Below are 27,765 nucleotides of genomic sequence, written 5' to 3'. Positions count from 1 at the left end.
ACATCCCCACTGACACCTGGGAGCCCCTGGCCAAAGACCGCCCTAAGTGGAGGAAGTGCATCTAGGAGGGCGCTGAGCACCTCAAGTCTCATCGCCGAAAGCATGCAGAAATCAAGCGCAGGCAGCGGAAAGAGCCTGCGGCAAATCTATCCCACCCTCCCTTCCCCTCAACGACTATCTGTCCCACTAGGAACTGTGGCTCTCGTGTTGGATTGTTCAGCCACCTAAGGACTCATTTTAAGAGTGGAAGCAAGTCTTCCTCGATTCCGAGGGATTGTCTATGATGATAACGGCAACAATACCAACTTCGGCCAACTCTGGAGATGCTTTCAGGCCAATGCTCATACAATGTCTGTTTCACTGACTGACATCTTACAATAGCAGTCAAAAGAAGCAAGCTTTTGCGAAGAAGTGGTCTGAAGGATTACTGGGTTATTTTCAAGTGTTTTAAACCTGTAATTAGGGCACTGTGCTGTTCTTTTGGCACAGAACAAAGATCAATTCTTTCAATTGTACTGCATGTGCTGCACTAATTCCTGTAATGCTGGACTGTTACTGCAACTGCTACTTAGCAATTCCTCCTTTCTTATTTCTCATGATACCTTTAGCCTGAATTTTATTCCCGTAAATTCTATACTCCAGCAAAAGGCCAAACTTTGTTATATACATTTCTATGGAAATGTGTTCGATTAAGAGAATAATTAGGGTCTTTGTTCTTTAAGTATAACGCTCAAATGTTCACATATGTCATTAACACCTGTAGCAGTGCTAATTTGTTCAATCAAAAAGATCAAACCAAATCCTCATTATTCACTTACTGCAGTCCAAGCACTGAAATGCTTAATGATTTAAATTGTTCTGTTGCGTACTGTGAATATAAAACTAAACAGACTTATTAAATCCTTTTTTTTACGTAACATCAACAAACACATTTCCAGTAGGGGTTGCTGTATAGCAATCAAGAGCAGGAACAAAGGTGATTTACGCTTTACAAACCTAGGGATGGTGTGGGAAATTGTAATATCCAAACTGAGATCAGCTAACTGGGATCGTGTAGGTCTGCAAGACTCAGAAATGGTGATTTTACCTTAATCACAGAGAGCCACATAGACAATTTTTTTTATAAGTAAAAAGATCATATATATTTACTCCATGAGAAGAGCTACACTGTCTTAAACCCAACTGTACCAGTCATTTTGGATATCGTGGAAGACACTTCCTAGGACAACATCGGGCAGGTCCGTCTCCTGCCAGCTGCTAGAAAGGAGACGACACTAGTGCTCTTTCCACTCTTGGATGTTGATCCCGACAATCCAAGTTTGATTATGGCCATTTAATCATTCCCAGAGTTCCATTATTCTCCAAACTAATGATCTGAATCTATAGGATATAGTCAGTAGGACATTGCCAGCTATCAATCATAAGAACGGAAGAATTAGGAGCAGGAGTAGTCCATACGTCCCCTCGAGCCCGCTCCGCCATTCAATAAGATCATGGCTGATCTTCAATCTCAACTTTACATTCCTGCGGAGTCCAAAAATCTATCTCAGCCTTGAATATACTCAATGACTGAGCATCCACAGCACTTTGGGGCAGAGAATTCTAAAGATTCACAACCCTCTGAGTGAAAAAATTCCTCCTCCTCCTCTCAGTCTGAAAAGGCTGGCCCCTTATCCTGAGACTATGCTCGCTAGTTCTAGACTCTCCAGCCAGGGGAAACAACCTCTCAGCATCTACCCTGTCAATCCACCTCAGAATCTTGTATGTTTCAATGAGATTACCTCTCATTCTTCGAAACTCCAGAGAGTATAGGCCCATTCTACTCAATTCACTACACCATAATGAAGATCAGCTGAACTCTAATTTGAAAATGTACTTCCCCAATTAAGTAATAGTTCGGTTTCTCTTCTGTATGATCCATTACTTCAGCTGCATGTGGCATGAGCAGAAAGTAATTTTGAGAAAGTAATTTTTTTTTCTATTAATTGTTAAAAAGGATTGGAAGACATTTTCTCCAAAACTATTTCTGCGTTTAAAAAGTAACGTTTGTCACTTAGAAACAATTTCTTAACCGCAAGGCAAATTACTGGTCACATGACATCAACCGTGAACAGTTTATTAGCTACTTTCAACATACCTTCTCCACATCAGCCTTTGTTACATTGAAGTCAGCATCCATTTTTTCAAAATGTTGTTGAGCTCGCTCTGCTTCTTTACAATCTCTCTCAAATCTCCTTTTGCTCTATTGGAGAACAGAATTAAAAGGAGTAGTAATCCAAGTTAGGTATAGCTCTGCCAGCTTTCAATAGTTTAATACTAACCATCAACAAACTGGAGAACAAAACATTTTTCTGCTTTGCATTCAACAGTCTGTTTACCAATGTTACGACAGAAGAGCTAACTTGGGAAAGGGGGGGGGGGAAAGAATAGTCCGTCATCTACATTGTGACCAACTCATGTCAATTTTCTTCTTTCTCATCATTGCTTAAGTCTTTACTTTCTCATTATTTCAGTCTCTCTGTTTTTCTCCTTTTTTAATTGGTTATTTGCTGTTTTTGTCATTCACCATTTTGGCCCAAACCTTTCTCTCCAATTACATTCCACAAAAACAAAATCTGCCCATAATACTGCAGCACAAAAACTCTGCTCTGTAATACAGCCATCTTGACACTCCTCACTCGGATCAGAGAGGGAAGCTATTGACAATAGTGTTGGTCTAGGTTGTCGTGACACCGTCCCCTCTCCACTAAAAAGTTATGGGCAAAATTAGGTAATGGAGAATTCTCAGTTCCCGTGTAAAATTCATTATATTAGACATAAATTCCATTACAAAAATGAGGATGTTATACAGAAACTGACTTTTATATAGGATCTGAAAGTCTGCACCAAAATCATTCATCCACAATTTTTTGGGGGAATAAAAAGACATTAAGGTGATCCAGGCAGCCCAAATAAATGAACATAGAATGCTCTGACCAGAGGAACAGGAATCATCATATATAATAGTTAAATTAATAGTCAAATTTAAATGAAAGCGATGACCACTATCACCTAAGTTTTGATCCCTTTCAAAAGCAATTAAGATTTTAACCTAACTCTTAAGGTACAGGTGTAACATAAATAAACAAGGTAATTCCCGGTAACAATCAGGAGTGATATACTGCTTAGTAATTACACTAAATACGAAATGTGGATCAGACTTACTGCGTCAAGTTGCTTCCAACAGCTTTCTATATGCTGCTGTGCCCTTCGCCCTTCTTGGAAATGCTGCAAGAAAAACATCACATATTAATGTTTCTCCAAAGAAAGTGTTCTGGTTCCAAACTAGCAGAGCACAAAATCAATAGGAAAAAGCTTTCTTTCAGCTCTCTCTATGATTCTAAGTCACATATGCCTTTCAGGAGAAGATCATACTTGAAAATTCAATAAATTTGTTTTTAAAATTATGACGTCAATTCGATAGCATAGACATTTTCAATAGATGTATTTTTACAGTTTTTAGTAACTAGATACATTTTTTGATATTCTGAAAGCATAGATAGGGATTAAAGCCTATGGGCTGGATTTGAGAGGAATTTACGACCGGATTTTCGCTACATTTTGACCCTCCGCGGTGAAAACCCGGTCGCTAAGCCCAGTCGGGATCTTCGTTGCCTTGTTTGCGGCAATGATGGGAAGTACCGCCGGGGAGAGCTGCACCGGACGTGTAATAACACGGACTGCCTTAACGTCTTTTATTAAAGTTTTTATTTTTAACATTTTTTTTTTTTTACAGCGATTTATTAGGCAAGGGTCTTCGTAATGTTGTTTGAATTTTTTGAAATCCCCCCCCCCCCCCACGACCTCTCTCGCAGCGCTCCCGACTCCACACTAAAGTTGGTGAGGATCGCATTTTGCGCCGCGAATAATTGTGCAACGCCTCCCTTTCCAATGGTGCAGACCCCAAAGACCGAAGGTTCGGCTAAAATCGGTAACGCAGCGAAAAGGGTAATTTTCACATATCGCTTATGTTTTCGCCCATAAACCCCCAAAACCTGAAAATCCAGGCCTTTATTTTAAACCAAATGAACCTTCTTTCACTTAAGTTTTCACATGAAAAATGTCGATAAATCGCTGATGATTCTAGAATGCAAGTATGAAATATATTTTATTGAAAAAAAAGAGTAAGTGAGTTCTTGATTTCAACTGGGTTGTCACCAAGATGGATTGAGTAAAGGAATAGCAACTCCCATACAAGGAAGACCAATTAAATCAGAGTGTCAACAAGCATACACATTTAAGTGGCTATTTTACAGAGCAGCACTCTTGGGCGTATGGGAGCTGGCCCACCTCTTGGCTACAGGAATTTCAAAGAAAGCAAATTCCTCAACAACTCCAGACACAATTCCAGCATGGTCAAGGCAAAAATAGAACAGCAACTTGCAAACAGCCTCAAAAATTTATTTATTTAATGCCATGCAATGGCACTTTACACCATTGAAAACTGAACCATTTCTAGGCCAGAATTCTTGAAAATGCACTGCATTAATAAAATGCCCAAATTGTTTGACTTCAGACATTCATCCAATAACAACCGAGCAAAATATAACTTTGGAGAATTGCAACTGAAAGAAAAACAGTTAAATATTTGCGAACAAGTGACAAGTCTACTCATGTCCAAGTTGTCGTCTTCTCCACTACAGACACTCTTACAAACAATAGTTTTTAAATCAAGCAAATAAGGAATATTTGCATTTCTAACAACCTGAAGGCTGGGAATTGGATTTATGTGTAATTCGTCTTTATGGAGGAGTTGTTCATATTCTTTGCAATGATTCGGGGTATCTCGAGTAAACCCTTAAACAATGCCTTCCTAAATGTCCTGCAGCAAAAATATCAATTGTAACGGGGTCCCATAGAAGAGGATGACGGTGTGGCCACCATGCCCCATATCTTTTGGCCCTGTATAGGACACAAGGATTCTGTAGCTGATCCACCATTAACAGATCAGTAAAATGACAAGAGTGGCAACTAGACTAAATGTGGACTTGATTTTTGTTTTTTCCTTCTTGCCGCATGTAGTTTTCTTAGATAGTAAGGGAATCAAGGGATATGGGGATAGTGCAGCAAAGTGGAATTGAGGTAGAAAATCAGCCATGATCTTACTGAATGGTGGAGCAGGCTTGAGGAGCCGAATTGCCTACTCCTGCTCCTAATTCTTATGTTTTTATATTCTTTCTGTTGATGAGCAAGAACAACCTGGATACACATACTATGAAAGATAGCCTAGTCAGAAAAGATTATTTAGCTCCTCAATCTGGTTCACAATAAGTTTACCAGTGTGTCATTTGAATACACCCTGTCTTTAGGGCGCCAGCAAAACTGGCAGGCATCTAGTTCACATGCAAGAGAGAAGGCATTACTTCCTTGACTTCTGTTTTTTTTAAGTTGTTGCTAAGTTTCCATGCTGAAAAATATGGTTTTCATATTGCTATTATTGGCCCAGACTATACGAGTTTGTGGCGACAGGATACACATCACTTTCGTTACATCCTACACAATACAAAAATGTCTACAATTCAAAATCATCATCATAGGCAGTCCCTCAAAGTGAGGATGACTTGCTTCCATGCCAAAAAATAAGTTCACAGGTGTTTCAATGAAGGACCTAATATTCTAGATCCCGAACTACATCCTGAAGGGTGGAAAATGCCTGGGCGTGGATGTTTTTTTACGTGGGGTGGCCGTTGCACACCAGCCACCACACGGGCTTGACAGAGCTAGGTCTTGATCCATTGGCAAGGATTACCCAAGACTAACTGGAGACCAGCTCTGCTGTACGGACCTAGCGCTCACACATATCGCAGTGTGGGCTGGCCCTGGACCCTCACCTCTTCTGGATCCGTAATCACACCTCTCCTGGGCTTCCCTCCACAAACTCTACAAAATGGAGGAAGTAAAAACAGCATAACAGTACAAGCAACAGAGATATATGTGGATGCACTGTGTACTGTGGGTGGCCCATCTAGACAGGAATGGAAACTTTCACTAATGCTTGATGACTGGAATAAGGACTACACAAATTGGTACAAGATGCGTACTGGAGCGAAACAAAAAGTACGTCATTGGCTATAAAACGCTTTGGTATGCCCCGAGGTCATGAAAGGTGCGATGTAAATACAAGTCTTTCTTCTTTATAGCTGTCTGCCACACAATTTGTACTTTGGGAAGTGTTACTGTTCATTATCTTAAAAATTTGTAAGTGAAAATTTGAAAAGAACAGTCCTGAAATGATGATGAATGTATAATAATAGTGCAAGGATGCTCAAGTCAGCTTTTTCTTTTAAATGTTTCAATTTAAAAAGTACTAATGGTAAGACTCCTACTGTAATGGCAAGAGGTCGCTGCAGCCCTGACAATTGAACAATGACGATCATTCACAAAAAATGTGATAAATACTCAAGCCTTTAAGTATAGCCCCATTATAATAAGGCTCACTGAAAGAGGGCTACTTTGCGGTAAAATTACTGGACCTTGTCTCCTGACTCGAATGCAAGTTCATGGAACATCACTCCAATGTGAACTTCATTATATTGTGCAGCTTACTTGGCTCACAGCACTCAGTTGATAGTATGCATTTTTTGTTGCTTCTTTTCAATTTCTTCACTGCCACTTCTCCCCGTCTGTTGGTTGCTGGCGTATAGTGCTACATGTAGCAGCAGTTTTCCCAAATAGCTATTCTTCATCCATGAGTCAAGACAGATGTCTACTGGACGGTACTATAGGGCACATAACCAAACCTAATCCTGTCTCCCTCCTGCCATCCACAAGTGGAACACTTTGCTGCAAAGGTTACTGGATAGTAGTCAGGAATGGGGATTTGGGCTGATTTTTTTCCTCCTAAGCCTAGGGGTGTTATGTGTCTCCCCAACTGCTCTCCTGACTAAGGCTAACTTACTCAGCATAGATTGGGAATTGAACCCGGAGCTTTTGGTCCATGTGGCTTGCTGCAATCATTAGGCCATCAGCGGAATTTACTCAATATCTAATTTGTGATGAAAATCAGTATAGTTCTATACGTTGTAAGACACTCCATCTTCAAAGGGTTAACAAAGTTATTATCCGAGATTCCAAATGGTTAACTTAGCAGTAATATTCCATTACAAATTATGCCATTATAAATTAAATCATTAAAAAAGTTATGGACAGTGAAAGAAAGCTAGCTACTAAAATTTTACAAAACTTTCAGGTTTTCCAATTTTCATCCACCAATGTTCTCTGCCCCACAGCTGAAGTTCACTTGTTGTTGGGTTAATTTTCCACAGGTTCCAGTTCTTCTCTGGTATCAAGTCTTTGTAGCCGTTATTTGTCTGCGAGCTATAACAGTAGCTGTTGGCAAATAATTTGACAGCGGGGGGCATCACAGCAAACACTGATAGTGTCTCTAATTAGGCATCCCCACACACATTTCAGCAGGGGTTCACTGGCTGATTTTTTTCTTCATTAATCCAAGGGTGTTGAGGCCAATTATAGTGATCCTGCTGCCGTCCCAGCAACACAACAGGGATTAATAGAAGGCTCAGCTACTCACTGAATCACCAAGAGAAGTGGCCATTTAAAAAAATTGTGACCATTAATCAATTATCATCTACAGAATGGCCAACAGGTACAAAAACAAAACTTGATTTGTTATTTATAAGAGCTTAAATGTGCAAGGATGTGATAACAGTTTGGAGTTGAATTGGCTTGATGGGCGTTTTGACTTTTTGTTTGTTTGGCATTTGGCTTCAGGATTTGATAAAGCATTTGCTTAAGCTGAAATTGAATTAGATCACTTCATGGTATTTTAAATCAGATTTTAGTTGTTTGTCCTTAAACATATCTTTAACCTCTGTGAAGGTCAAGAATCTGAGAAAAAGAAAGGCATAGGCTTTTTGTTTGTCTAATTTTGCCTTTTGATTGTTGTGAGAAATGGTAACAACTGTGTCTAAACAAACCACAGGCGATCCTGTGCAATAAAATACCTTATTTATGCTCAGACCTAAAGCTAAAATGCAAGGCTGAGTATTTAGAGAAACCACCTTCTCCTGATGGAGCCATCTTATTATTCTCGCTCAGGCCAACATCCCCAGCATTGAAGCATTGACCATGCTCGATCAGCTCCGTTGGATGGGCCACATCATCGACATGCCTGACACGAGACTCCCAAAACAAGCGCCAACTCAGAGCTTGAACACGGCAGGTGAGCCCCAGGTGGGCAGAGGAAACGCTTCAAGGACACCCTCAAAGCCTCCTCGAAAAAGTGCAACATCCCCACCGACACCTGAGAATCCCTGGCCCAAAACCACTCAAAGTGGAGGAAAAGCATCCGGGAAGGCGCCGAACACTTTGAATCTCATTGCCGAGAGCAAGCTGAAGCCAAGCATAGACAGCGGAAGGAGCATGCGTCAACCCAGGCTCCCCACCCACCCTTTCCTTCAACCAGTCTGCCCCACCTGTGACAGAGGCTGTATATCCTGCATTGGACTGTACAGTCACATAAGAACTCATTTTTAGTGTGGAAGCAAGTCATCCTCAACTCCGAGGAACTGCCTAAGAAGAATAGAAGATTACCTTAGTGTAGAGAAAATAAAAATGACTCCCCTCTTATTTGATGTAAACACAAAATGCTAGAAATGCACAGCAGGTCATGTAACATTTGAAAGAGAATGGCAAATTAACATTTCAGGTGGAGCTTTTGATGTTGCTGTGCCTTTTTAGCTTTTTGTGTTTTATATTTCAGAATTTCAGCAGGCTTTAACTACATCTGCGTCAAATTTGCCTTCCGCCTATACTAAAATTGACAAGATAAAATATTTGGTTGGTGAGCTGCAGGTGCAAATAGCCACATGGGAATATGATGTGGCAATAACGGAAACCTGGCTCAATAAAGGGCAGGATTCGGTATTAAATATTCCTGGATATAGGGTGTTCAGGAAAGATAGGGAAGGAAAGATAGGAGGTGGTCTGGCAGTATTGGTTAAAGAGAATGTTACAATGCTGGAGGGAGAGGATGTCCTGGAGGGGTCAAGGACGGAATCTATATGGCTACAGTTAAGAAATAATATGTGCCATTACATGTAGTATTCATTAAGTGTATTCCATAGGCCACCAACTAATGGAAAAATATGGAGGAGCAAACTTAGAGAAATTACAGAGAGGAGCAAGAACTATAGAGTAGTGATAATGGGGGACTTCAACTATCCAATATAGATTGCGATAATAGTGTAAAGGGCAGAGAGGGGGAAGAATCTTTGAAGTGTGTTCAGGAGAACTTAATTGATCAGTATGTTTCCAGCCCAACAAGGAAGGAGGCATTGCTGGATCTGGTTCTGGGGAATGAGGTAGGTCAAGTGGAGCAAGTGTCAGTCGGTGAACATTTAGGGAACAGTGATCATAGCCTCTGAAAAGGATGGAGCAATCTAGAATAAAAATACTTAATTGGAGGAAGGCAAATTTCAGTGGGATGGGAACGGATCTGGCTTGGGTAAAATGGAATCAAAGATTGGCAGGCAAAACTGTAGTGGAACAATGGGCTGCCTTTAAAGAGGAAATAATTCGGGTATAGTCGAGGAAAGGTAGGGCAACTAAAGTCAGAGCTCCCTGGATGATGAAAGAGAGAGAGAGTAAGATGAAACAGAAAAAGAGCGCATATGACAGATGTCAGGTTGAGAATACATCTGAGAATCAGGCTCAACATAAAAAGTTCAGAGAAGAAGTGAAAAAGAAAATAAGAGGGGCAAAGAAAAAGTATGAGAATAAGAATGGGAGCTAACATAAAAGGTAATCCAAGAGTCTTCTATAGGCATATATGTAGTAAACGAGTAGTAAGAGGAGAGGTGGGGCCGATTAGGAATCAAAAATGGAGACCTACGCATGGAGGCAGAGGGTATGGCTGAGGTACTAAATGAGTACTTGGCATCTGTCTTCACCGAGGAAAATGCTGCCACAGACATGGTAAAGGAGGAGGTAAAGGAGATACTGGGTGGGATAAGAATTGATAAAGGTGAGTTGCTGGAAAGGCTGGTTGTACTTTAAGTAGCTAAGTCACAAGGACTGGATGGGATGCATCCTAGGACGCCGAGGGAAGTGAAGGAAGAAATCGCAGAGGTGCTGGCCATAATCTTCCAATCCTCCTTAGAAACGGGGGCAGTGCCAGAGGATTGGAGAATTGTAAATGTTACACACTTGTTCAAAAGAGGGTGTAAAGATAAACCCAGCAACTATAGGCTAGTCAGTTTAACCTCAGTAGTACGGAAGCTTTTAGAAACAATAATCAGGGATAAAATTGTCACTTGATTAATTAAGGAAAGCCAGCACAGATTTGTTAAAGGAAAATCGTGTTTAACCAACTGGATCGAGTTTAATGATGAGGTAACCGAGAGGGTTGATGAGGGAAATGCGGTTGACGTGGTGTACATGGATTTCCAAAAGGCGTTCGACAAAGTGCCACATAATAGGCTTGCCAGCAAAGTTGAAGCCCATGGAATCAAAGTGACAGTGGCAGCACGGATCCGAAATTGGCTAAGTGACAGGAAACAGAGAATAGTGGTGAACAGTTTTCAGACTGGAGGAAGGTATACAGTGGTGTTCCCCACGGGTCAGTACTAGGACCACTGTTTTTCTTGATATATATTAATGAGTTGGAGGTGGGTGCACGGGGCACAATTTCAAAATTTGAAGTTGACACAGAACAGTGAGGAGTGTGCTAGACTTCAGGAAGACATAGACAGGCTGGTGAAATAGGCAAACACGTGGCAGATGAAATTTAATGCAGAAAAGTGTGAAGTGATACATTTTGGGAGAAAGAATGAGGAGAGGATATATATAAACTAAATGGTACAATCCTAAAGAGGATGCACGAACAGGGAGAATTGGGGGTATGTGTGCATAAATCGTTGAAAGTGGCAGGGTAGGTTGAGAAAGTGGTTAAAAAGGCTTACAGGATCCTGGGCTTCATAAATAGAGGTATAGAGTACAAAAGTGTGGAAATTATGAATGAACCTGTATAAAACACTTGTTCGGCCCCAACTGGAGTATTGTGTCCATTTCTGGGCACCGCACTTTAGGAAAGATGTAAAGGCCTTAGAGTGGGTGCAGAAAAGGTTTACGAGAATGATTGCAGGAATGAGGGACTTCAGTAACGTGGTAGACTGGAGAAGCTGGGGTTGTTCTCCTTAGAACAGTGAAGATTGAAAGATTTGATAGAGGTGTTCAAAATCATGAGGGGTCTGGACAGAGTAGATAGAGAGAAATTGTTCCCATTAGCGGAAGGGTCGAGAGCCAGAGGACACAGATTTAAGGTGACTGGTAAAAGAACCAAAGATGACATAAAAAAAAACTTCTTCACACAGCTAGTGGTTAGGATCTGGAATGCACTGCCTGAAAGGGTGATGGAGACAGACTGAATCACAGCTTTCAAAAGGGAATTGGAGAAGTACCTGAAAGAAAAAAAATTGCAGGGCTATGGGGAAAGGGCGGGGGAGTGGGACTAGCTGAGGTGCTCTTGCAGAGAGCCAGGCATGGGTTCGTCAGGCTGAATGGCCGCCTTCTGTGCTGTATCCATTCTATGATTCTGAACTGCAGATGCACCCATATGTAAATTGAAAGTTCTTTCTTTCTGTGCACATACGCACGTGTGGAAACTTAAAAAAAACCTACAATTTTTGTTTTCCATAATCAGAAGTCTTGACTACGATTCAAGGTTAGAAACAAATACAATCACGAAGTGGGAGGTCAAACGGGTTTGTTCATTGGTAGGACAGAGGGAGGATTAAACCTGGAACCTTTCTTGTCTGTATGGCTCAGCTAAGAAAATTGGACAAATTCACAGGCACCAGGGGAACCCACGCTGAGTCTACTTTATTCCAAAAGGCCTAAATCTAATACGACCATAGCTACAAACGATAAACTATCCCAATTATTTTATTGACTAAAATACTTTTTGAAATTATAAAATAAGGTAGAACCAGCTCAGGAATGTTGAAATTAGTCGATCAAAATTTAACCGCCCATAGTTTACCGGAAGGAAAAACACAAATTAAAAATGTCCAATCGTTAAGATAAAACATGCAATTTATGTTTAGAATTATGGAGTCACAGCTCAGTTAACCATTGTGCAATTATTTATCACGGGATGGAAAATTCGACATCAGTTTCCCCAGTTAAACAGTGCACAACAAACAGCACATTGCACTTAAGACTCTCATCATCATCAAAGGCAGTCCCTCGAACGAGGATGACTTGCTTCCACGAGTTCACAGGTGTTTCAATGAAGGACCCGATGTTCCAGTCCTGAACTCCAATTGAAGGGGTGGAAGATGCCTGCGCGTGGATTTTTTTTAACGTGTGGTGACCGTTGGATATCAGCCACCACATGCGCTTGACAGAGCTATGCCTTTATCCAGTGGCAAGGGTTAACCAGGACAACTGGAGACCTGCTCTGCTGCACAGACCTAGTGTGCACACATATCTCTACATAGCTGCTGTGTGCCGACAAAGAGTAGACCTAGCTCAATGAACTATTAAAAGCTTATCAGCTCCCCTGATAATCCCCACAATGGCCTTAACCTCAAGTATTCATTTTAAAAATACAGCTCTATTGACTTTTCACGAAAGATTTTTCATACTGACGTCAAGACGATCAGCTCTGGGGTTGACACGCCCTCCTGCGACTAAAGCTGCTTTTATAATCGGATATGGTCGTGGAGTATTTATAGCACTAGATAAGCAACTCAGTGATCATGAGTTCAAGTCCCACCATGGCAATCTGTGAAACTGGATTCAATAGATGTGGCAATTTATGTGTTAGCAACAGAAAAGTGATCAGGAAATCTGCTGCATTGTCGTAAAAACTCAACTGGTTCACTGATAGCCTTCAGGAAGGGAGTTTCTAACTCCGACCTGGTCTGGCCTACGTGACATTAGTCCCAACCTGATTCTTTGCTCGGATATTATAATTCACAGAGTTGTAAACAATCATACTGTCTCCTGATACACAATGCAAAAGTAAATTGCTGGGATTTGCCAAGGCTGACAACTGGGAAGACCTGATTAAAAACGCTTCAGAATACAATAAAAACAGAAAATGCTGGAAATACGCATCGTCAAGGGATATGGATATGAAGATCAGACGGGAAAGTGGAGTTGAGGTCGAAGATCATCCATGATCTTATTGAATGGCGGAGTAGGCTCGAGGGGCTGTGTGGCCTACTCCTGCTCCGAATTCTTATGTTAACAACTCTGTTTCTCTCTCCACAGATGCTACCTGACCTTGTGCTACTCTGCTTTACATTTGCATAGTGCAACACTTCAACTGTATCAAGCAAATATTTCTAGGTTTTTATTTCATTAAATCAACAGGATTTGTAAGTACACAGATACACATAATATAATGTGTGTATACTGCAAACCAAATCTACATTTAACCATGTTTGATATGTAGCCCCAGCAACCCTTTAAAGAATCAAGACTGGTTACAGCGAAGCAAGATCTCCTTAAGATTCTGTGGAAACTGTTTATTTCCGTTCTGATGTTAGTCAATATAGACAATTATAGATGGCCTGCCGCACTTCAGCAGTTACCGGCAGTGGTCGCAATGGTGGTCCCACGGACCATCCGTCTGGTCAGGAGGCAACGATTGCCGTTCCTCCGGCCTGGGCATTCTGCTGCGGGGAGGCCACTTCACCATCACCGAAGTTAAGGAGTCGGTGGGCGGCTGCCTCCTCGTAGCAGATGTATTGTATAAAAATGTTCCTCTAAGGCTAATTAACGTGTATGCCTCACCTCTCAGAAGCGAGCGGCTGGCCCTCCTCCAGCAGCACCCACTGCTGCTGGCGACATCCAGACCGGTCGTTCTGGGCGGTGATTTCAACTGCATCATCGATGCGGCTGGACGATCCAGCAGAGCCGACAGCAAACTGGACACCACATCCAAACTCCTGATGGACGTGGTAAAAGATGCCAAGCTGTGCGACGTCTTCAGTAACCCTGCAGATGGAGCACCACGCAGATACAGCTGGTCGAGACCAGATGGGTCCGTCCGTTCCAGAATAGACTTCCTGTTTGTGTCCCACATGCTCAAGGTCAGATCCACCGATGTCACACCGGTGTTCTTCTCTGACTACTGCCTCCAACTGGCCGACTGTCTCCCACAGGAAGACCAGAAAGTTGGCAGGGGGATATGGAAGCTCAACGTGAAACTGTTGACCCCGGAAAACATTGAGGAACACAAGAGGGACTACAAAGGTTGGAGAACCGTAAAACCCCTCTGTGATTCCCTGATGCACTGGTGGGAAACAATCAAGACAAACATCAAAAGGTTCTTCATCCTCAAAGATGTTCAGGAGGCGAGAGGTAGACATAGGGAATTGTCTCAACTCCAGAAGAGTATGCAAAACCTGTTCCTGCTGCAGTCGATGGGGGTCGATGTCGCGGAGGAACTCCAAGAAGTGATGGGCCAGCAAGCCTCGCTCTTCGCATCAGAGTCCTCCAAAATCATTTTCCGCTCCAGAGTCCGCTCCGTCCAGCAGGATGAAACGTGTTTGCGTTTCTTCTTCCAAAAGGTACACAGGGGGAGCTGTGATCAGCAGCCTAAAGGAAGAAGATGGTTCTGTGACGTCTTCACAGCCTGACATGCAGAGGATCAGCAAATCCTTCTAAGCCGGGCTGTACCACGTCAAGCCCACAGACCGCGCCGCCTCCCTGTCTTTCCTGTCGTCTATCTCAGAGGTCTTAGACGATAGCGAGCGGGAGAGCCTGGACCACCCACTAACTCTGGACGAGATGACAAAGGCCATCCGGTCCCTTGCGACGAGTAAAACTCCCGGATGCGACGGCTTACCGGTCGAATTGTATTCGGCTCTGTGGGACTGGATGGGCCCAGACCTGCTGGAAGTGTACGGGGTTATGTTTCTGGCCGGCAGTATGTCAGAATCAATGAGGAAAGGCATCATCACCCTCATCTACAGGCAGAAGGGGGAGAGGGAGGAAATCAAAAACTGGTGGCCCATTTCGCTGCTCAATGTGGACTACAAGATCCTGTCGAAGGTCATCGCAAACAGGGTCAAGTCTGCTCTGGAGCTGGTGATCCACCCGGACTAGACCTGCGCTGTCCCCAGCAGGAAGATCTGATAGCCTCGCGCTACTCAGGGATACGATTGCCTACGTGCGGGACAGGAGGGTGGACACCTGCTTAATCAGCTTAGACCAGGAGAAGGCCTTTGACAGGATATCGCACACGTATCTGATGGACATGCTCTCCAAGATGGGGTTTGGGGAGGGTATCCGCAATTGGATCCAACTGCTCTACACAGACATCGGTAGCACAGTTCTAATCAACGGGTGGGAAACTGAAAGCTTTCCGATCAGGTCTGGAGTCAGGCAAGGCTGTCCCCGCTCCTCTGTCTTGTTTGTCTGCTGTATTGAGCCCTTTGCCGAGTCCATCAGGAAGAATGCGGGCATTATGGGGGTGACAATCCCAGGCAGCAGAGGCGCTCAGGTCAAGGCCTCCCTGTACATGGACGACGTCACCATCTTTTGCTCGAATCCGCAGTCGGTCCACGGATTGCTCACAATCTGCGACCAGTTTGAACTGGCCTCGGGAGCGAAGGTAAATCGCAGCAAAAGCGAGGCCATGTTCTTTGGAAGCTGGTCCGACCGATCCTTTATTCCCTTCACCGTGAAATCAGATTACCTGAAGGCTTTGGGAATATGGTTCAGAGTGGACGGGGCATTCGTCAAAAACTGGAAGGAGCGTATCGCTAAAGTGAAACATAAACTGGGATGGTGGAAGCTGCACTCACTCTCCATTGCAGGAAAGAATCTGGTCATCAGGAGTGAGTTGCTCTCGCTATTGTTGTACATGGCGCAGGTCTGGCCCATACCTGGCTCCTGTTGTACAGGGCCTTGGTGAGGCTACATTTGGAGTATTGTGCACAGTTTTGGTCTCCTAACTTGAGGAAAGACATTCTTGCTATTGAGGGAGTGCAGCGAAGGTTCACCAGACTGATTCCCAGGATGGCGGGACTGACATATCAAGAAAGACTGGATCAACTGGGCTTATATTCACTGGAGTTCAGAAGAATGAGAGGGGATCTCATAAAAACGTTTAAAATTCTGACGGGTTTAGACAGGTTAGATGCAGGAAGAATGTTCCCAATGTTGGGGAAGTCCAGAACCAGGGGTCACAGCCTAAGGATAAGGGGTAAGACATTTAGGACCGAGATGACGAGAAACTTCTTCACCCAGAGAGTGGTGAACCTGTGGAATTCTCTACCACAGAAAGTTGTTGAGGCCAATTCACTAAATATATTCAAAAAGGAGTTAGATGTAGTCCTTACTACTCGGGAGATCAAGGGGTATGGCGAGAAAGTAGGAATGGGGTACTGAAGTTGCATGTTCAGCCATTAACTCATTGAATGGCAGTGCAGGCTCGAAGGGCCGAATGGCCTACTCCTGCACCTATTTTCTATGTTTCTATGTAGTCACCCAAGCCGTCTTCCACTTCGTCTGGAGATCGAAAATGGACCGTGTCCGCAGAGACACGATGTACAAATCTCTGGACAAGGGGGAAAAGGACGTTCCTAACGTGGCCCTCATCCTGATGGCCACCTTTGTGTGCGGCTGCATCAAGCTGTGCATAGACCCTTCGTACGCAAACGCCAAGTGTCAGTACGTGCTGAGATTCTATCTGTCCCCGGTGTTGCGAAGGATGGGTCTGGCCAGGCTGCCGCGGAACGCTCCGAGCAGTTGGACCATGCCTCAGCACCTGTCCTTCGTGGAAAAGTTTTTCAAGAAAAGCACTTTTGACCACAAGGCCATAAAGCAGTGGTCGGCCGCAAGGTCCTGGACGCCCTACAAAAGGTGGCAATGATGGATCCTGTCGGACGGTTCCCCGAGCAGACTGTCGAACTCGTTTGGCAGAATGTCTCATCGGCAGAACTTTCACACACGCACCAAGACGTAGCTTGGTTGGCGGTGAGAAGGGCCCTACATGCACAGCCGGGGTTTCAGAGACACGACACTCTGCCCCCGAGTTGGCTGTGGTGTGGACGAGACCGTCATCCATCTCCTTTGGGACTGCCCCTTTGCAAGGCAGGTCTGGAAGGAGATGCAGTGGTTGCTGTCGAGGTTCATCCTAAGCAGCTCCCAACACAGGACTCTGTGCTCTACAGACTGTTCCCAGGGACACACGCCGAGACAGACATCATCTGCTGCTGGAGGGCCATCAACTTGGTGAAAGACGCACTTTGGTCTTGCCGTAATTTGCTGGTCTTCCAGAGCAAGGAGATATCCACGTCTGCGTGTTGCAGACTGGCGCAATCCAAGATCCAGGGGTACGTGTCGAGGGACGCACTAAAAATTGGTGCAGTCGCCGCAAAAGCACGATGAGGCAGAGCCACAGTTTAAGGCCCTTCTGCCACGGTAAACCCAGGGGCTGGAATCAGTATAAAACTCCCCTCGGGCTGTACTTGTAAACCTTTGTATACACAGAGCACCATGATCTGAAAACACTATGCAGTGCCATGTATAATGCAAGTTCAGCAACTGTTTAGTAATGTATGTTGTAAAGAAATGTAACTATACCCTCACCTGCTCCGTGTACTGTATAGTGCCACATGTAACGTAATTTGATGACTGTATTACAATGTATCCTGGATTGTACCCCGAAATGCAAAGCAAACAAATGTATTGAACGGAACTGCCGTCAGCATCCAAATGTATTGTATGGAATTGCTGACCGTATCCAAATGTACTGAAGTGCCTTCCAATGTATCGTGCAAATTTTTATATGAATAAAGTATAGATTTTGAAATTTAAAAAAATAGACCCTTCTAAGCTTTTGGTCACTACTGTTAGTATTGCCTTTGTTGTTCATTCTTTTCTTATGCCTCTAGCTATTTCTTCTATGTTAATGAGCTATATAATTGCAAGTTGCTGTTGTAAAAGTACCTAGAATCAGGCATGAATTGGCACTCTCGCCCACTCAGTAGGTTGTGCGTTCAAGTCCCACTGCAGAGACTTGAGCACAAAAATCTAGACTGACACTCCAGTGCAGTACTGAGGGAGTGCTGCGCTGACGGAGATGCCGTCCTTTGGATGAGACGTTAAACCGAGGCTCCGTCTGCTCTCTCAAGTGAACGTAAAAGATCCCATGGCAATATTTTGAAGAGCAGGAGAGTAGCCTCTGGTGTCCTGGCCAATATTTATCCCTCAATCAACATCACTAAAACAGATCACCTGGTCACTTTAACATTGCTGTTTGTGGGAGCTTGCTGTGTGCAAATTGGCTGCCATGTTTCCTACATTACAACAATTACTACACTTCAAAAAGTACTTAATTGGCTGTAAAGCGCTTTGGGATATCCGGAGGTCATGAAAAGCGCTTTATAAAATGCAAATTGTCTTCTTCCACTTGGTATGGCAGAAAGCATGCTATTACCATCATAGTAGCTTTGTACTTTACGCTGTTATCAGCTTGCTCAACCACGGGTTCTTGTATCATGTGAGTTCCTTCCTGAGTAAACATTTTCTGTTTCCTTTGGTTTCCTTTCTACAGATAGCTGTTGCCTGGACTGTCAGCCCCTGAGCTTGACACTTAACTGTTGTGCCATTTTCAGGGAGACTTCAAGAATTTGGAATTTTAACTCTCTCAATAGATTATCTTACCATTTTGCTAGTTTCAAAAGAAGCTCTCCAACTATCAAATTTATCTCATTTTAATACAACACTTCACTGGCTCCAGTTCAGTACATTCACCAGGCACTTTTATGTGCTGTCCGATTACTACAATTGCATTTGGCGTTGTATTCAATTAGATAAGAGAGACAAAAGTGAATGTGGTGACAGCTCAAGACCCACAGAAGTCAGCCTCCGTTACTGCCTGAACAAGATTATTAAGTGCTCTTGTACATCTTCGTGCAACCAACAATTTTAGAATGGCACATATGCCATCAGCTGCACTTTTGCAATGTAAAAGAGCCGAGATAGTCAGTGATAGTGATTTTATTTTCTTCAGATCATCGTTTTTGCTCCAAGTCAGTCAAAGCTAGAGTAAAATGCAAGCATCTTTGCTCTTCACTGAATGCTTTTTGAACAGAATTAACCAACACTCACCACTATAAGTATGTTTCTAGTAGGTGAACAAAAATATGGAAAAGAAAATGGTGAGTAAAAGGGAAGGAATTGGGTGGCACAGTATTTTCATGGCAACAAAGTGCTGTTGATTTCCTTTACATTACTTATGTGTTCCTATTCCATTCTTAACTTATGAAGGCTGCAAAAGCAACAGGTCAGCAGCTTTTAGAATGTTATGACCACTTTATCTATTGGCAGGACAGTAATCTGCCTACATGTGATGCATAATGTGGATAGATTACTTGGGTTGAGCAGATCTACTGCCTTATCTATTTTAATGTTGTACCTTTGTTTAAAAAGGGAGAAAGGGATAGACAGGCCAGTCAGCCTAACCTCGGTGGTGGGAAAATTATTGGAAAAAATCCCGAGGGACAGGATAAATCTTCATTTGGAAAGACATGGATTAATCAAGGACAGTCAGCATGGATTTCTCAAGGGAAGGTCGTTTCTGACTAACTTGATTGAATTTTAAGAGGAGGTAACCAGGAGGGTATGATGTAGTGTATATGAATTTTAGCAAAGCTTTTGATAAGGTCCTACATGGCAGACTGGTCACGAAAGTGATAGCCCATGGGATCCAGGGCAAATTGGCAAGTTGAATCCAAAATTGGCTTGGAGGCAGGAAGGAAACGGTAATGGTTGATGGGTGTTTTTGTGATTGGAAGGCTGTATCCAGTGAGGTTCTGCAGGGCTCAGTGCTGGGTCTCTTGCTTTTTGTGGTATATATGAATGATTTGGACTTAAATGTTGGGGGTATGATTAAAACATTTGCAAATGACACAAAAATAGGCTGTGTGGTTGATAATGAAGAAAAAAGCTGTGGACTGCAGGAAGATATTAATGTACTGGTCAGGTGGGCAGAACAGTAGCAAATGGAATTCAATCCAGATAAATGCGAGGTAATGCATTTGGGGAGGTCTAAGGCAAGGGAATACACATTAAATGGTACGACACTGTGGAGGAATAAAGGGACCACGGATCCCTGAAGATAGCAGGCCAGGTAGATAAGGTGATTAAGGCAGCATATGGAATACTTGCCTTTATTAGTTGAGACAAGAGCAAGGTTGTTATGCTTGAACTTTATAAAACATTGGCTAGGCCGCAGCTGGAGTAGTGTGTGGAGTTTTGGTCACCAGATTACAGGAAAGATGTGATTGCACTGGAAAGGGTGCAGAGGAGATTTACAAGAATGTAGCCAGGACTGGAGAATTTTGGTTATGAGGAAAGATTGGAGATGCTGGGTCTGTTTTCTTTGGAAGAGAGGAGGCTAAGGGGAGACCTGATTGAGGTATAAAATTATGAGGGGCCTGGATAAAGTGGATAGGAAAGACTTCCCTTGGCATAGGGGTCAACAACCAGGGGGCATATATTTAAAGTAACTGGGGGAGATTTAGAGGCGATATGAGGGGAAAGTTCTACACCCAGAGGGTGGTGGGGGTTTGGAACTCACTGCCTGAAAGAGTGGTAGAGGCAGAATTCCTTATCACATTTAAAAAATACTTGGATGTGCACTTAAAGGCCCCAAGTTTCGTGCTGCGGTGAAAACGGCGCACCTCCGAGCTGGGCGCCTGTTTTTCGTGCCGAAAACTGCGCCTAAAAAAAAAAAATCCGATATTCTCGAGCTCCTTGGAGCTCGATGTCTGCTTGGCACAGCGCGCTCTTCGCAGCAGGGGGCGGAGCCTAACACTCGCGCCGATTTTCTAAGCAGCAGGGGGCGGGTACAATTTAAATTAGCCTTCGTGGTGCCGGCAACCCTGCGCGTGCGCGTTGGAGCGTGCGCGCAGTCTCACACAAACATCGGCACTCGGCCATTTTTAAAAATACTGCAGAAAAAGAGAAGATTTGTTTCTTGGACCCCTGCAAAGGCTTGTAATTTAATTTTTTTTGATATTTCTGTGTGTGAGGGAGTGCTTTTAGCAGCACTGCTGAATAAATCACCTGCTGAAATCAATAAGTTCAGCTTTTCACTGCTAAACTTGTAGAACCGGTATCGCATTGGTGCATGCAAATTAAGCACTGTGTTTGGAGAAATAAGAGTGCCAATTCAACTTTGCAATAATACGTGGTGTTGACAATGCAGCACCCATTCTGCAAATTTAAATATAAAACTGTCGATGTGGCTGCCTCTCCCTGTCCAAATGGCCTCAGTCCACCTCACAGCTTGAAGGCTGCTGCTGTATCTTCGGCTGCCGGCCAGCCACTGACACCGCTAATATCCTATGGCCGAATGGCCTCACGTCCGTCCGCTGCTGATTCTTTGGCTGCCGGCCAGCCACTGACACCGCCCCTGAAGCGGGGCCGAATGGCCTCAAGAACCTTAAAGAGCTGCGTGTGTCCTGCGTTGATTCTTCGGCTGCCGGCCAGCCACTGACGCCGCTGATATCTCATGGCCGAATGGCCTCACATCGGTCCACTGATTCTTCGGCTGCCGGCCAGCCACTGATGCTGCTGATATCTCATGGCCGAATGGCCTCGGGTCTGTCCGGTGCTGCTTCTTCGCGGCCAGCCACGAAAAGAATGAAGGCCTGCCTCAAGCATTGCAGCTCAGCTCGAAGCTTGCTGCCGCTGCCGTCAAGACACTGACGCCACACCGCTGCCTGTCTCCAACATGAAAGGCCTGTCTGAAGCACTTTCACACAGGTAGGAACATGGTTTATCTTTTCTTTGCTTATACATTTTTATTCAGGTTGGATTTATTTGTATAATATTTGTATAAGTATAACTAAGGATTGATTGTAGAATTTAATGACTTCCCTTCCCCCCCCCTCCCCCCCCACCTCATTCCCTACGCCTAATTTGTAACCTACGACCGATTTTCTAAAGTGTAGACAAGGTTTTTTCGAGCGTACAAAAATCTTCACTTACTCCATTCTAAGTTAGTTTGGAGTAAGTTTTCACTCACGAAACTTTGAAATCAGGCGTAAGTGGCCGGACACGCCCCCTTTTGGAAAAAAAATTCTGTTCCAAAGTGAAACTGTTCTACCTGACTAGAACTGGAGCAAACTAAATGTGGAGAATTCCGATTTCTAAGATACTCCGTTCTACACCAGTTGCTCCTAAAAATCAGGAGCAAATCATGTGGAAACTTGGGGCCATAGTACCATAACCTACAGGGCTACGGACGAAGAGCTGGAAAGTGGGATTAGGCTGGATAGCTCTTGGTCGGCCGACGCAGACACGATGGGCCGAAATGGCTTCCTTCCGTGCTGTAAATTTCTATGATTCTATGTCCCAGACAAGAGACAGTCACTGCTAAAAAGTTGGTCCTGGTATCTGGAGACCTCAGAAAACTATATTTCCTGATTCTCCAAACGTAATTTTAAAAACAGAATTCTCAATGGCTAATCATTTGTGTATCAACTCCTGCTGGGATTCTATGGGTGCCTGTCATTGTCCATTACCTTATTCAAGTGGCTGTTCTTTATATGTAACAGAGAAATTTGGCTGTGAAGAACATCACATCTGACTGAATCTAGTCGCCATCAAATGTCCACGTGCACGTACTTTTCAATAGGGTCAAGAAGTAGAAACCCGGACTGGTTTGCACTCTTTGACCCATGGCCACGAATGCCAATTTTTGCTCACTGATTGAGATCAGCTAGATTAGCATACACCAAGAATCAAATCTTGGAAGTTCTGGTCTGACTGATCCATTTGCATGTTGCCCTTATCAGCTAGCTTAACCATTGAGAGAGCTATGTTTCATATGTTCTTAGTATGTTTGTGACCATGTTTTCAGTCATTTGTCCACACAATTCCACTTCTGTTTGGTTTACATTTCTCTTTGGTGAGGCAGCTAACAACATTTTCTACATTAAAAGTGCTATACGAATACAAACTGGTGTGTGGCCTCATAAACCATCTCTTTCTAACTAATTTAATTTACTCGGCACAAAGATACAAAGTAAATAAAAAAGGACAGCAACAATAACTTACATTTATATTGTACCTTTAATGTAGAAAATGCCCCATTGCACGTCATAGAAGCAGGAGGAAAACAGACGCTGAACCAAAGGAGGAGAGATTAGGAAGGGTGACCCAAAGTCTGGCCAAATAGGTTGGGTTTTAAGGAGGGTCTTAAAAAGGAAAAAGGGAGGTGGAGAGGCAGAGGAGTTTTGGGGGGAATTGCAGAGTGTGGGACTTAGGCTTATGAAGGTTGACAATTAGGGGCAAAAGGATGCTGTGGTGGGGTGGTAGATGAGAGTCAGGGGAATGCAGAGTATGGGGGTTGGGGGTTCTAGTACTGGAAGAAGATAGAGAGATAGGGAGGGGTGAGGCTATGGAGGAATTTAAAGACAAGGTCAAGAATTTTATACTTGAGGTGTTGAAGGAGCAGGTACCAATGTAGGTTAGTGGGGATGGGAGTTATGAGCAAGCAGGATTTATTCTGGACAGTAGTGGTTTGGAGTTTATGGTGGATTAGAATGGGAGGCCAGTTAGGACAGCATTGACGTCATTAAGTATGGAGCCGATGAAGCAAGTATCTTATTGCAAAATGGGAGTCCAAATCTCTCTCAAGAAACATAGTGATACAATCAATCCATGTAAGAAATCCATATTTATTTTTACATTTCTATCTTTCTTTATGCAAAGCTATTTTCATCTAAATTTATCCAAAAATAGCATCTCAAATGGCTGCAAATCTTCACTGTCGTACTTGATTTCAAATCTTCGAAAAAAACAACTTTAGCCGGTGCCAAATGCTTAGCAGCAGTCCACTTATTGTTCTATTTATAGTGCACTGAACTGTAACTATCAAAACATGCTTCCGTAAACATTCAGCACGTTTGAATGCAATGCCATGCATGTATATACTGCTCGAGAGTGCTTAGCATACCAAAATAACAAAATTCTATATATGCAGTGCAAGAGATATTGCCAGCCCTGTGAGAAATGAAAACTTTGTGGATTTTACCAACCCTTAAACATTAACTTTTCATTAAGATTACAATTTATTTATTCCAAAGGTACTACAGCAAAACTAAAGAAAACATTTTTAGTTCTGTATATTTCTACTTTATATTTAATTATTTTTAGAAATTTGCAGAAAATCAGTTTTTAGATATAAGTTCAAAAATAATCAATTGATAGCTGGTAAAAATTTTCAACCATTGAATGGTTAATGCTCACTGAAGCTCTCAAGACAGTCTTGGCATCATTTTAAAAAGAGAGTCGGAGTCACTCGTATCACGTGGTAATCTGCAATGCAGTCTTCTTACTGTAATGTGATTTTAGCACACAATAATATCCTTGACTCAAGGCCATTTGTACCAAATACTGTAACTGCTACATATCGCGATCTCTGAAAAGCTGGAACTGGGGGTCCCTGCCCTTTAACAATGGTGGAGAAATTGCAATGGAGAAGGCGCCTTTTAAATTTTAAATACATGTACAATCGGACAACCAGATATTTGGTTGTTAGTTGTTCAGATGAACTACTAATTAAACGACAGTTTCCTGACAATTTGTTGCATGGGCACATGCTCAAAAATGCCATGACCAGCATTAAGTTATAATAAATACATCCCTCAAAGCAGAAGTAAACAGTATGTGCTTCAATAACAAGTAACTACTGTGTATGCCCATCATACTATGCTATAAATAGAAAGAATAGACTCCTTCTGATTGATAAAACTATTTAAGCATGCAGTCATGCATGCTATATTTTTAATTAACCAAGAAGCTGATCTTCATGAAATTATCAATACTACAACAAAAGGATATCCCAATGTGCTTTACAGCCAATGAAGTATTTTTGAAGTGTAATTACTACTGTAATGTAGGAAAACGCGGCCGCTAATTTTTGCACAGCAAGGTCCCACAAACAGCAATGAGTTAAATGATCAGACAATCAGTTTTAGTTATGTTGGTTGAGAGATACATATTGGCTAAAAGTGCATTCAACAATCACTGGATCGTGTCCAACACTAATTTTTATATATATTGTAAATATTTAAAAAAATAGTATATGAAAGAAAAGACTTTGATTTATATAGCACCTTTTACGACCACCAGACATCTTCAAAGTGCTTTGCAGCCAATGAAGTACTTTTGGTGTGTAGTCACTGTTGTAATATGGTCTAGGGCAAGAAATTGGCCAGCCTTGCGTCCGATTTTTCATCTTTTTTTGACGGAAAAAGGTGTTCACTTAAATTGGCCAAAGTTGTGCACCAGCGGTTTTGAAATACCGCTGAAAAGCAGACCGCCGTGCAAGACAAAAAAAGGTGATATCGCTTTAAAGTGGCTGTTCAGCACACCCATATTGCAGCCCCAGAAACAGCAGTATGAAGACCTGCAAAAAAGGTAAGTTAAAGTTTTTATTTTTTAATTCTTTTTCAGTGATTCGCTAGATAAGTGTCTCGTGATTGTTGTGATTTTTTACTTTTTGTTTTTGCAATTTTTTGTGTGTTTCTACGCCCCCCCCCCCCTCCCCCCTCCCCAACCAGGGCCTATCTTTTTAGCGGTAATTGGCCTCGGACTAAAGTTGGCAAGGACCACAGTTTCCACCGCAAAATCCTCATGCAACGCCGATTTTTACCATCGGGCACATTTTTTTGATAATTTTATGTCTTTAAAAAATAGCAGTATTTTTAAATGGTATTTTTGGCAAAAAATGCCGAAAAAATACCGCTATTACCAAAAGGCCAATTTCTAGCCCTGTGAATAATGGTTTATGGAAGATTTATCACTTGTAATATTTATAGATCGTCAAAAAATGTACTTAATCAGTGAATTCAAACAATAACTACCCTGCTACTGGATTTCTGAAACAACTAATGCCATTTATTCATAGGTGTTAGCATATAATTTTAAAGAAATAAATGTGATTCTCAATCTCACAAAGTGATGTACATTACACAATTAAAGCACAATTTGTTTATTACAATGCCACCAAGTTAAACAGAACTGTGATCAAAACTGGCATTACAGTAAATATTCTTTAGCTTAGTCACAAGTTGGACTGTATAAATGACAGTCTACAACACAGATCCTACAGAGACCTTAAATGGTAAAATTCTCAGTAGAGTGGAGGAACAAAGGTTGCAGGGGTGCGAAAAGAAAAAGCCAAAAAGAGGGCAAATAGGATGAGTGGCTTTATAGACAGGAGCACTGAACACAAAATCAAGGAAGTGATGATGTATTTTTACAATATATTGGTTAGGACACTGAATAGCATGCAGTTTTGGGCAGCCCATTATAGAAAGAATTTTTATGTTTTGGGGCTTTTATTCCAGGTAGATTTTAGTGTTGCATTTGTTTTTGGAGGCGAGGGTCGACAAGAGTTTAAGGAGATGGTTGGTAGTGGAGACAAGAACCGAGAGGTTATCTTTGTTCTCCAGTATAACCCTAAAGTAGAATGTGGTTTGAGCAGTGAATAAGACTCAATGGCACAATGCGGTCCACCTAGGTCTGGTGATGGATGGCTAAAGCAGTGTGCAACAGCTCCGCTCGTTCTGGACCCCTTGGACTTGAGGGAGAAAGGTTGGGGGCCATACCAAGGAGAATCACCAGGATGGGAACAAAGGAAAGGTTTTTCTGGGGACAAAGGCATCAAAGATGGAGGCAAGAAAGTGATCAAGAAAATCAACAGGTGTAGAATATCACAGTGAATGGAAGGCCAAAAGCTAGGCACTTGGAAACTTGAAAGTGCAGTTGTAACTGGCTTGGTGGATGTTTTTTTCCCCAGGGACAGAAGCAGAGGAAAGAGCAAAAAGGGTAAAGGAACATGGGTAGTGAGGAATACAAGAAAGTGGCTGGACATGGCCGCATCAGTGATAGGGATGGCAAGGTTGGGGTGGCTGTGAATATGAGGAGAGTTTATATAGTAGGAAAGGTTTATGAAGGACAGCAGGGCAGCCAGTTCACATGAGGGCAAGGGAAGCTAAGATAGAGATTGGCATCACCGATGATGCAGAAGAAGGTAACGAGGGAGGATATTGGTGAGAAACCTGGGGTGGACAATGAGGACTTTGAAGGAGGAGAGTGTAACATGGCGAGATGCTCAAAAGGAAAAGGTGCCAGACGAGTAGTGGAAAAGACCACGGTGTGACTTGGTGATAAAGGCCACATCACCACAGCAAAGGTGTGGGCACTCAAGAAAAATTTATTTTGAAGCTTATTTTTTATAAAATGAGAAAATTAAATCATAAATTGAATAAAGTGATCCTGTTTGTTACAAACAATGAATTCCTAGTTAGACTTCTTTGTGTAAAGCATTTTGAGATACATCAACGTGATGAGGACCAATATAATGAAAGTATCATTTATATTACAGATCAAGAGCTGGTGAGTGGGCAGAGAAAAGATGCAAGCGAAATTAAAATAAATCTGCTACATGAAGAAACACACAAAGAAATGAAGGATTAGAAAAGGGGAGACTGAAGTTATGTGGGGGCTGGCACTTTGTTTTGTATTTCCACTGTAGCTGGAAAATCATTTTTAGTTCATTGACGAGTAAAACTTTCCAGCCCTGTCTGCAAAACAATAAAAATACACTACACCAGGGGCTATTTAGAAATTGGAACATTTTAAAATACTACACTGCAATAACATTTAAATAGATACATCAAAAGAAAAAATAAGATTGACTGTTTCAAAGGATCAAATGTG

The 27,765-nt window shown here is 42.6% G+C and overlaps 1 protein-coding gene across 6 annotated transcripts in view; it reads right to left on the bottom strand.

Annotated features, from left to right (window-relative positions):
• fnbp1b (formin binding protein 1b) overlaps positions 1–27,765 on the bottom strand; it is a 337,119-nt gene that overhangs the window by 133,870 nt on the left and 175,484 nt on the right. For all 6 annotated transcript variants that reach the window (XM_070863799.1, XM_070863797.1, XM_070863796.1 and 3 more), the window contains 2 exons: positions 3,205–3,267; positions 2,138–2,242 (listed from right to left, as the gene is read on the bottom strand). In XM_070863799.1, coding sequence (XP_070719900.1) covers positions 2,138–2,242; positions 3,205–3,267 — 168 coding nt within the window. The remainder of the gene's footprint in view (positions 1–2,137; positions 2,243–3,204; positions 3,268–27,765) is intronic.

This window comes from Pristiophorus japonicus, chromosome 20 (assembly GCF_044704955.1).
Source record: "Pristiophorus japonicus isolate sPriJap1 chromosome 20, sPriJap1.hap1, whole genome shotgun sequence".
NCBI classification, from domain to species: domain Eukaryota; kingdom Metazoa; phylum Chordata; class Chondrichthyes; family Pristiophoridae; genus Pristiophorus; species Pristiophorus japonicus.
This window is presented reverse-complemented; position numbering and strand designations above follow the sequence as displayed.